This window comes from Cotesia typhae, unplaced genomic scaffold (genome assembly GCF_013202065.1).
Source record: "Cotesia typhae breed Kobodo isofemale line unplaced genomic scaffold, CoteBio_Ctyphae scaffold_45, whole genome shotgun sequence".
Taxonomy (NCBI): Eukaryota; Metazoa; Arthropoda; class Insecta; order Hymenoptera; family Braconidae; genus Cotesia; species Cotesia typhae.
Genome location: NW_027423777.1, coordinates 2,227,075 through 2,239,532, shown reverse-complemented (window position 1 = coordinate 2,239,532; position 12,458 = coordinate 2,227,075). Strand labels below are relative to the sequence as shown.

At 32.0% G+C, this 12,458-nt stretch overlaps 1 protein-coding gene across 3 annotated transcripts in view; it reads left to right on the top strand.

Annotated features, from left to right (window-relative positions):
* The first annotated feature begins 305 nt into the window (after window positions 1–305).
* Pdm3 (POU-domain protein pdm3) overlaps window positions 306–12,458 on the top strand; it is an 81,500-nt gene continuing 69,347 nt past the window's right edge. For all 3 annotated transcript variants that reach the window (XM_074257775.1, XM_074257774.1, XM_074257773.1), the window contains exons 1-2: window positions 306–1,072; window positions 10,776–11,077. In XM_074257775.1, the coding sequence (XP_074113876.1) occupies window positions 847–1,072; window positions 10,776–11,077 (528 nt within the window). In that variant the 5' untranslated portion in view covers window positions 306–846. The remainder of the gene's footprint in view (window positions 1,073–10,775; window positions 11,078–12,458) is intronic.

Here is a 12,458-nt window from a genome sequence, read left to right as displayed (position 1 = left end):
CTTCTGGTGTAATTTTTTAAATAATTTTTCTTCCCGACTTTCTTACGGGATTTTTGGCCTAAAAAATCTCAATAATTTCTCCGAAACATCCTCAAAAGTGATAACATCTCTCAATAATGATAACAAGAATTCGCGAGTAGATTTCGCGAACAAACAGGACCACCTCCGCGCATCGTCCCGCCTTCGACACGCCTTTTGATCCCCCACCAATTTATAATCAAGAGTGCGCAGCTTGAGTCGCGATTTTCCTGGCCGCCTACCCGCTAACCGTGTTTAAGCCGAGCCGGCGACGACACAACGCAGCCAGACTGCGATACGCGAGGTTCTAACTGACCGATAAGAGTTTGCGCGGTATTTTTTAAATATTTTACCGCGCACGTTGCCGGCTCACTCACGTTTTATCTTTAACAAAATAAAAACAAATTTTCCGGCAAAATAATTAATAGAAAAAAGTGATTGTTGATAATTAAATAATTTAATTAATTAATTAAGAATTGTTAAGACTTTACGTGAAGAATTTTGTGTTGTGTTAATTTTTATTTATGTTTAAAATTTATCAATAATTACTGATAAGGATTGATTAATTTTTTGAACAGTTGAAATAATAATTAAGTGCGCTGATTTATTTTTTAATTGAATTTGTGTGAAAGTGACATTTTAGAAAATTTTTGAATAAAAAGACGGTGAATTGTGCGATTTTTGAGGATTTTAGCGCTAGCTCTGATGAGCTGAACCAAGGTGGAGGTTTGTTGGAAAAAATTTTTAAAAACGGAGCCCGTTAAACCGGACCGGGGGTTCTCCTATTGGAGCGATGACGTGACTAGTGAAACGTGCAGAAATTTGTTTATGTTTGGAACGTACAATAGTAATAATCATAGTAGTATTGTTGAGGGCAGTAATAATAATAATATTGATAGGGTTAATAATAATAATAGTACTATTACGGATAGTGGTAATAATATAGATAGTGGTGGTAATTTAGATAGAGAATCTGATGCTGGGGGGCCGAACGACGGCGAAACAAGAGAGCCACACATCGAGGACACCAAGAAATTGCTAGGCATTCAAACAGGTAATTTTCCGGGTTTTCTTTTTATTTTTTGTGGAAATTTTGTAGTTTTAAAAAATTTTAGGATTTTAAATTTTAGTTAAAATTCAAAATTTTTTTTTTTCACTCGACAAAATTTGTTTTTCTTAATTTTAAAGAAAAGTTTAAACCCAAAATAAATTATTAAATGTTTGAATAAATTTTAAACCGTGAAAAAAATTTTTAATAAAAAAAAATTAAATAATTTCCACAAAAATTTGTATTAAGAAATTTTTCAAAATATTTAAATAAAGTTTTGATAATTTTAAAAACTAAAAAAATAAATCAATCTTTGACTTTTTTTAATAAAAATTTTAACAATAAAATTAAAAGAAAAAAAATCAAATAAATTTCTTAAAAATGATGAATTCAATCAACCCGCGAATATGTTTGTAGAGAAATGACAGCGCCTCTAATATCCTAATTATCAGAATAATTACATCGCGCACGTGACCGTAGTGATACAAAACCACTCGGCTAGGAATTCTTGGAGTCTCTCGGCAAAACCGCCTCCACACGCAAACACACAGACAAACTTAGAGATACAGAGTGTTTTTCAGCTGAAATTATACGTTTCAACGCCAGCCGAGACAGTCTCGGTAAACATTAACCGAGCTCAGGCAAATAGAATAATTAAAAGTGTATTATAAAGCGGTCTTATTATATACATCGTTATCTCAGACCGCAGAATAACTCGCAAATAAACAAACCGGAAAAAGATTTTCTTATATTGCATTATGCATTTTAATAAACACTAAGTGCTAAATTCACTCGCTCTCACTGAATGTAATTTCAATTCAATTATTTTCCAAGACTCTATAAAAAAAATTTTAAAAAAACAATTTTTTTCAATTTTATTTTCAGTCAAAAATAATTAAAAAAAAAATAAAAAGACATTTTAAAAGTAATTAAAAAAATTTCTAAAATTGGTAACGCCAAAAATCGCCGCCAGGTAGCGCAAAAAATAAACATAATTTTTATTGAATCATTCAAATGATTTTTTGATTATTTTTAAGAAAAATGATTTAAATATTAAATATTAATTATTGTTTTTAATATTAATGCATTTTGATATATTTTTGAAAATATATTATATATAAGCTCATTCCGATGTTAGCCTTATCAAGAGCTTTCATTTGAGTACCTACTTGCATTTTTAATATTTAATAATTTTTTTTAATTTAGAATTTTTCTGGTCAGTATTTTCTATTGATTTTTTTAAGGTAAAAAAAGTCGATGGCTTTTAAATAAACCAACATCTGGCTGATATATATTAATATATTTATACATTGGTAGAATTATATATACAGAATAAATGTATATGCAAAGAAACAAAGAGCTACGTCATTGAAACGCCCCAGTTACATCAGTCACTTTTCGAATGGAATCAGTTAACTATTGGATTAATCAAACATTATTATTGTTCGCGTTATTGTCACCATCGGGTTATTACGGAGCTAATATTGATAATTGATAGGTCATTTTCAGCTAGGAAATAACTCAAGTCCATAAATAATATAGTACTTATATGTCAAAGTAAAATTAATATCGCGACTAATATCAAATATTTAAATTTATATCCATATCTAAGTTCATGTTTAATATTACCGTCTAGAATATTAAATTCGTCTCAATCTCGATTATTGTTAATGTTTAATTAACACTTATCTTATTTTGAGAATATCAGAATGAAGAATGCTTGAATCAGAGATTATGTTTATTTATATTAATTCATCATTCATGATTCATTATTCAGTTTTTAATGTGTGAATCTTTATTTATTTTTACTTAAAAGCTTTTTGGTGTTAAGCGGAAATTATCACTTTAAAATATTAATCTGTTAAGTCGCGAGTATAATTAATTGTTTAATGATTCTGTAATGTGTTGAAAATTTTAGTCAATTTTATTTAACAAAATTTTTTATAGAAATTGACTTTTGTTCAATTGCACTGTACTTTCTTAAATATTGACGTTTTCAAAGATATAAGCTTATCTTGATGTTACACTCATCAAGAGCTTTTATTTGAGTACCCACATGCATTTTTGATATATTCTTCATATATACATATATATAAATATATAAAATATATGAAAAATTGATGTGGGTACTCAAATGAAAGGTCTCGATGAGTGTAATATCAAGATGAGCTTATATATTTAAAAACGTCAATAGTTAAGAAAGTACAGTGAAATTTAACAAAAGTAATTATTTAATAAAAAATAATTTTATTCATTGGTACGAAATATCTCCGGAACAAATAGTAGTTACACCGATAATTTAGCTCCGTTTAGCAGCCTCTCAGTAATTAGCCGATAATAATGCACCGCCGGATAAGTGTATAATGAGTATAAGTCGAGCTGTTTAATTGTAACAACCGTAAAGCGGTAGTAGTGTGACCTGGGAATAAAATGGTAATTGAAGAATTGGAACTCCGGTAAATATGGCTCTCGGTCACGAGTCACCAGTTTCTTAATTTGTGTCAAAAGTTTTCTGGTAAACTATCGATTAATCGGAATTAACGTCTTAAATATTGTATAAATTCTCACGAGAGTACAAATCAAAGAATTTTAAATACAAATGTTACTACACCGTAATAATTAATTTGTAAAATCAATCGGATATTTTTACACTGACCTCACCTACTTTTTCCGGCTGCACGTGAATCACGAAAAGATAACAAATTCACGGTAAATTTGAAGAACGAGTTATTGGAAGAAACTCGAGGGTTGTACGTGATCGTGTGTGTGTGTGTGAAGGTATATGTAAGTGTAGGGTATGTGGGGTTGAGGATCGCCGACGGCATAAAATCCCAAAGGCTGGGGCACTCGACTCGCGATATTGTTGGGGTAGGCACTCGAAAAGTGGTCACAAAAGGAAACGACGTTGTGTCAAAGCTTACGAGGGTGAATTTTGCGCGGGAGTTACTCGAGTTGTACTTCAATTTTTACTATCATTTTTTTACTTTGATTTTTTTTTTTTATAGAATACTTTTACTTTATTTTTATTTTTTATCATTTATCTTTGAGTATTAACATTAAAAAAAAATAATAATAATTAAATTTTAATGTTTAAATAATTTTTTTTTTAATTATCACAAAAAAATTTTTCGTTTTTTTTTTTTTTTTTAATTATACCGTAACGAGAAAAAAATTAAAAAAAAAATTTGATTTTTGACGATTTTTGGAACTTAAAAAATTTTTTTTGAGCTGTCCTTTGGAGAGGGGTGTGAGTACTCATTTTAAAAAGAATTTTTTGATCTACATGAAAATATAATTTATCATTTTTTTTTTTTTATAAATTGTTAACTTGAAAGGTAGTGTTGTCTATCGCTGGTTTAAGTGGGCGAGTTCTCGAGCGAAAATGTTATCGTTGGCAGATCGTGAGGGTTGCTGTTGGGGTGGCTTTTGACGCTCGCCGACAAGCTAGAGGATCGGGGGCAGCCAAGGGAGTAAGTCGGTTACAGATTCATCCGATTACCAAAATCATTTTTTAAAAAATATCTTGACCTGGGTTCAATTTGAATAAATTTTCGAAATTTGTCAAAAAAATATTTCCTCCACTATTACTTTAATTAAAATTAAGATAAGAATAAATTAATGATGGTAATGACCTATCAAGTAATTACAATTATAATTATAAAATTTGGACATTGCTCTAGAGTCTTATCGGTCGTTGCCGGTTAAAATACAAGATATATACAATAGTAAAACACAACAGCACGTTTTATTTTATAATGCTAAAGATAATGATCGCTGATAATTAAATATCTTGAGAAATTTTTGTTTATTTCAATTAATAAGCCTATTATGTACGTTATTTCGTTAGGTAATCACTTAATCTAGGTAAAGAGTAATCTTACGATCTATCGATTATTGCAATCTTCAATCTTCAATCTTTCAGTTGTTTACGTGTATTTTTTATTTTAATCTTTTTAAGACTTGAGTTTAATTTATTCAAATTTAAGCGAAATTAATTAAGGTGATATATATTAAAATTTTGTTGGTTAAAAAAATCGATATTTTAACCCTTACTGTTGAAATTTTTTAAAGGACATTTTAATTACAACTATTAAAATATATTCCAAAAAAAAAAAAATAAAATTTTAACTTGTACTCTGAACAATCCCTTATTCTCACACTCGCCTTATTATAACGTACAATACTTATTACAATAATTTGTATAATGACAAAACCTTGATCGCGATAAATTAAAACATGATTCACAATTGAAGGACGTGACACGAAAGCGTGCGCTGTCATTAATTCGAATAATTTATAAAAAAGTACGCACGTGCGTAACGCCCCGGCAGCTTGCGTCTACTGCAGTCCTTACGGTGCTCTTAGAATAGAATAGAAGGGGTTACACTGATTACACTTACAGGACTCACATTTACAAGACCTCCAGCAATATTATATGACTCGAGTGTTTTTTGTACTCATCATGTCTCTAATAGAGGTAATTTGCGTTTAAAAGCACGCTTAGACGCGACACACTCTCTCTTGTCTTGGATAAAGTCCTTAATGACGTCTCAACTTTAAATTCACCCCTCTATGCCCGGTCACGTGTCCTTTCACTGGCTTAGGTCCGATTGATTCTCCGATCATCATTGTGCTTCATTGATTCTACTTCAAATTAAAAACTGACTTTTGGATTTTATTATTAATTTATTAAATTATTCTTTCAAAATTTTTTTTTATTTCTATTAATTTTTTTAAAGAATATATTTTAATAATTATAATTAAAATATCCTCAAAAAAATAAATTTTTAATTTCAAAGCCACAAAATTCTTTAACATTGAGCTTTGATACACAGCATAATACATAAGTTGGGTTGTTGGATTCATGGATGGAGCATAAGTAGAGATAATGCTCGTTTCGTGCGATACCATTATGTCAGAAATCCACAGGGCTTTTGTTCCGAGTCACGAAATACAAGGATTAAACACACAGATGTAATGTCAGTAAGTGTTATATGCTCGCTACGATACTCAACGACTCACACATCTTCACTAACATTAGATCAATGTATAGCACATAATATGTTAGCGGAGAAATAAAGATGTGCGTGCCAACGCCCAATGTACCATATTAATAGAGCCAATAAATTAGGCGAGCAATTAAAAAGTAACTTGGAGTATTGACGGATCTGTATCTAAGAAAAGTAATTGTTGATGTGTGCGCTTGCGGGCTAGAGCTGTAAAATTCAGGAAGAACATTTCATCTTTTATGAGCCGAGACCTTACCAGGGGATGTATGTTTATATTTATATAAATGAGGTTGGGCTAAAAATTGTAATTGCAACTGGACGAGTCACATTATTCATTAGACATTAAAGATTGTACATGTATCGCGAGTGTATGGGTGCATTAAACTTTGAATTACCACAAATAGAACAAATAGAACTTTTAAGCATGCACGCAAGCCATTATAATACTAAAAACTCCCCTACTGTATTTCAGATGCTCGGGCTTATATATAGGACGCATTTAGGTACGCTCCCAACTGCCGGTTTAATATCTCATGCTGTGCTAGAAGCGTGTGTGGTAATTTTACATATGGCTTGATCGTAATTTTTCGATTTCTAAATTAAATAATAATTAATCTAGGTGAAAATTTCTAATACAACTATTGTAATGCTGGACTATTATTGAAAAATAAATGATAACTTAAAAAATAATTTAAAATTGATGTGTTATAAAAATAAACGATCAAAAAAATAGTATCTTACTTGAGAAACTTATTAATTTAGTGATATTAATTACTATACTTAACAATTTAAACCTTCAACTGTCGGGTATAGCATAAATATACACGTATAGGAGAGATAGAGTAGATTTCAGCCTCAAGCAATTGTACAATCGAGCAATCCCGTGAGATATATAATAGCAGTTATTTGGAAACTGGATCAATTAGTAAAGCCGATTTAAATGCAATAATGATTGCGGGGCGTGTGCATGTATGTATGAGAGTATATGAGTATGTATTTCATTATTGTATCAAAAGCGGTCAAGATTTAACAACGCGATGCGTCAGATCTCATCTGATAGCGACTATTAAAAGTGTATCTTAACCATTTATATATATACTTATACATAGACATATGTGAACATAAAATTATACGGTCCATCCGTAGTTAGATAGACCCATGTCAAAGGTGTAAGCTAAATTATAGGAGTGAAAAATGACAATCGAATAAATCTAACGGGTAAATAACAATGTGCAAATATCACCTAATTAAAGTTGTAATTTTTTTTTTTATCAAAAAAAAATTATATTTATTTTTATTTAAAATTCCGGCATTGATAGTTGAAAGGTCACTTTTTTATATTTTACTTGTATTGATTTATTTATTTTTATTTTACCGCGATAGTAATTACGTCAATGTTGAGCGATCGAATTTTTATTTTATAGATATTTTATTTTATTTTAAATGAAGAAAAATTATTCAGATTAAGTTATATATGGCCATATTCTGCCATATATGACCAGATTTTGCCATATACAACCAGATCAGATCACATCAGAAAAAAATCAATTGATTAAAAAATTTTCTAGAGTTTATTTTCATACTTGAAGCTTCAAGCTGCAATTACAAGATAATTAGTACGTTCAAAGGTCATGATACTTTTGTTCTACGGAATTTAATTATTTATGTGGGAGAGAGCTAATACTATTGAAAAAAAATTTTAATTTCACTTTTTTATAGAAAGATAATTAATTTTTTTTTTTTTTTTTTAAATAAATTTAAAATCAAAAATACAACAAAGAAATTTTTGTTACAATTAAAATTTTTTTCCAATAATTCTTGTGTATAAAAAATAAAAAAAAATTAACAAGGGTACTCCTAGTAAAATATAAAATTTAATCTCGTGTAGAGCAACATCGACCGCATCATCGTCAGCAATAGCCGGAGTCGTCTGCAGTACTATATAATTAAGGGGCTTGATTGATGTTAATTCAAAGGGTAATTAAGAATGTTGCGCATAAAAATCCAGTAATTTATGGTCATTGGGGATAATTATATGTTGACCAGCTTGTAAATGCAAGCACTCGATATGGCTCCGACAGAATACTGAACACACTGAATCCTCAGCTCCTCTTATCCATCTGGTATGTTATATAGTGAGTTAATAAATACATAGTAGATACAAAGTCATAGTAGGCCTTTTTAATCCAGCCCTTGAATCTGGCTCTAGGCGCTGCTCTATCGTTATTTATGGGAGCACTCTCCCGACAATCCACTGAATTATTTTTTACGCTCGAGCTGCTTCAAGGTCTAGTCCCGGGCCTTATTATTTACTTCAATGATATTAATTGCGATTATTGGGATGCTATTTAAATATGAATATGTTCTTAGGTTATATATATTGTTAAGTTTTATCCCTACCAGCGGTGAAGCTGAGACGACCAATGAAAGTCACTCAGCAGAAGCAGTTGGCAACCGCCCATTGCGACTTTGTCCACTCCTGGTATTATTCAAGTACTTTTATTATATTGTGTACGGCCACCGGTAATCACTGATGAGAGTTTGGAAATTATTTTCAGGGTTTTAAGACAAATAAATCATTAACAGATGGAGCAAGTCATCTGGAAAACTTTTGTCTTTGTTGTTAGTTATTGTTATTATTATTCATATTTTAATAAAAATTTATGTATGATCAGCTATAAATAATTTTATTAAAAGTAAAAAAAAAAAAATCATTGATTTCAATTTTTTTTTCTAATTCGCGGATTTTCGCGGATTGATATTTTTAAATAAAACTAGGCGTGTGAGTACTCATTTTAAAGGAAATTCTATAATCTATAAGAATGTATAATTTATTGTTATTATTATTCAAAATTTTTTTTAATTAATTAAAAAAAAAATTTTTTTTTTTTAATATCGACTTAAAAATATTTTTTTCAAAAAAAAAAAAAAATATTATATTTAATTCATTATATAAAAATTTAATTTTTTTTTTTAATTAATTTTAAATTTGTATGAAAAATAACAATCCGCAGAAAACCGCGGATCGGAAATAAACTAAAAAATTTTTATATATTTTATCTTTAACATTTTATATATTTTGTCCGCAGGGGTGATCGAATTAATTACCAAATAAAAAAAAATTACAATAAAAATTAACCGATAAAAAGTATCTAATTCGAGGTGAATCAACTAAACGAGTTTTAAATAAATAATAAAGAGAGCCGTTTAGCAGATGAGCCAGACTCTTTGTGCTTCGACTAAACAAGGGAGAATCAAAGCGAGTAAAATTTTTATTATAACCAAAAAATGACGTTGTGTTTCTACTTGATGAAGCGATTAATTGACAGCATTATCAATAGACAGCATTATCAAAAGAATAACGAAATTTATTTAAAAAATAATACACCGAGAAAAAATATAAAAAATTAAAAAAGATTCGATTATCGAGTCGATGAGCCATTTATTTACGTTCTCAAACACAGTCACCGCAATTCGTTTACCTCGGAGCGGTCAATGACGCGGAAGATTTCCTGCCTCGTGTGTGTTTCATCGAGGGTATCCCGCACTATATACGTAGCCATAGTTGTAGTTAAGTATTAGTACTATTTAAATGTCTGGGTGTGTAACTGTGTATGTATACAGTGAGCCGGCAAGCGCCAGCACGAGCAACAACAGGCCAAACACTCGGCTCGACCAGTTGCACTCGTGACCTTTAATTCCCAACACACGCGCAATGATCCATCTGCCTGATGGTATGCTCTGTCTCTAGATTCCATGTGCGAGCATTATTAATAAATTTACGCTTGCATTATGATTATTACCTCTTTTTATTATATTTCATTTAAAAGTTACTAAAATCCTGGCGAACCGCCAGAGTTCGGAGGCTTTAAAACTCCAAAATAGCTCCAGATGCTCTTCCCCGGTGTCCATCCACCCGTTTCCCGTCTCAACATCATCCCAGTCCCGGTTGAGGACTCGTAAAAACCCAAATAAACATCATTTAACGCCAATGAATTACTACTTGCCCTTGAATACAACCTCGCTCTTGCTGAGTCGCTAAATATACGCTTAGAGAGTAGTACTACTGAGATTTAGACATATCAACGGATCGCAAAATTTATAGAAACTGTCAGCTAGGTCCATTAAAAAATTTTTTGGACCGTAAAAAAATTTTTTTTATATGACCTTGTATGAAAATTAGCCATATATACTGTAAATATTTAGATTATGCCATATATGGCCAAATGAGGTCATATTTTTAGGAAACATAAAAATTTTTTATCCTCTTAATTTTTCTCTAACATCAAAGTTATTTTTTTCTTAATCGTTAAAAAACACGTGCCAGTGCAAAAAATCGTGAATCTCAAGACACATAAAAATACAATAAAGTTTTAGACAGAATCCTCAAGCGAACTTGTTTTAGCTTTGAAGTTGACAAAATAAGATTAAGAGGGTGCTTCTGGTCCTTTAACAGCTGCTCGCCGATTTTTATAGCCTCCCCAAAGACATTAGCGATTTAATTACAATCGTTTTATGACTCAAAGTATCTCTCAGTTTTATTTAGTCTCCGGCCATTACGATTGTTTTGTCTGCCTAAATAAGACCCTCCGGGACATTAAGAGCCCGTAGGGTCATTAAATAGACGCCCAAGCATTCGGTTAATAATTATCATTATCGGGCTAATTATTTTTATAAAAAAAATTTTTTTTTTTTTGCAGACCTCGAGTCATCGGGATGCTCGGCTGACATGGCAGAGGGCTCTGCTGAAGAAGAACAAAGCAGTACCGCTGCTCCGGCATCACCTCCCGCGGATTTGCGTACGATAACCACCCACTTGTCGCCATCGCCGTACCGCAGATTGCAGCCGCCCCAACCCCAGCAGACTCACCACCGCCCTTACTCCAACATGTTGGCGACTGCAGCACCCATGAGACATAACTACAACATGCTGTCCCACGTGAAGACCGAGGCCGCGGACATTGAGCCGCCCTGCGACGTTCCGCTGAATCTCAAAAGCGAGGTGAGTCTTTATTTCTTAACTCTCACACAGAAAAAAAAATTACTTTACTGGAGAACAAAATTCTTGACTCAAAGAACTTTTTTTTCTGTGCGCAATTACACCAATAACACTGTCAATAGCTAAGTACGTTGACCTGGTTAATGTGCCATTCATTAATAAAGTCTTTGTATGTCAATGACAATCAATTAGAATATACGAAGTAGCTCAATCCAAATTAATCGCGTCTAATCAATTGGAGTGTGTCTCTCGGGTCAATGACTCCGCTAATTTTTAACTAATTTTATTTCTTACTCCTTTGAGATCGTCTTGATTTTTTAAATCTTTCAAGATTATTAAATGATAATCATTTCCGCAGTCCATCGGTCGTTCTCTTGTCACTGGAAAACCGATCCAACAATTGACACTGATATCTTATGGACAGTTTGATCACCTTCCTATTAAGAAGTTTTATGACCTTGGAATCTTTTATAATTTTTAATAATTACGGAATACAAAAAGATATTTTAAAACCGAGATAACATCAATGAATCAAACAGTTTGTGTAAACAGATAGATTAAGCTCCGTGAATCTCGTAACGGGATGTGTAGTATGCAGCACACATGCGACGATAAGACGAGTGAATAGTAGTTGTTTGCACTCAGCTTAAACGCCCACCTTTGGGACGGGCAACCGAACACAACACGGAGGTTAAACATCAGCTTCTGTGCTTGTTGGCGAGCAAACGCTGGAGCAGAATGAGCAATCAATCGCTCAATATGTTAATTAGTGCTGCAATTTTTGATGCGTTGGAAGATTTTTTGCAAAATTTATCACCTGGGTTGAAAAAAAAGCAAATGTTCGAGTGGTAATCACCTGAAGGGGCTGTCATTCATACTTGACGCGGCTGAAGATCGCCCGGTGTGTAACGAGTCTGACTAATCGCCGCTGCGTGTAGCTTAGCCTGGAGGTAAATTCCTGCTTTGTGGGGTGAGGCACGACGTTGAGCTATAATTGTAAATCCAACTGAGATGTGATTGAAGGTATCGAGGAATAAGGATAAACAAAATACGGCATGCGCGATCTCATTATACCACTCGGAAGAATTATTTTCTCGGTTACAATTACACCAAGATCGTATTTCACAATTATATCATTTTTATTATTATTCGTCGCCTTGTTAGTGGGATGTAGTAAATAAGTAAGGAAATAAAAGGCGGGTTGACTTCGCCTGGCACATTCGGCCATTGGAATCCGGTTACTTTATCGTGCATAATAATTATGTTTGTTTTGTTGTTGTTGTTGTTGTTGTTGTTGTTGTTGTTGTTATTAAAGGGGGGCGATATCGAATTACTGGATCGGCTAGGGACTAATGTTTTATGATGATTGGAGATTGTGTTTAAA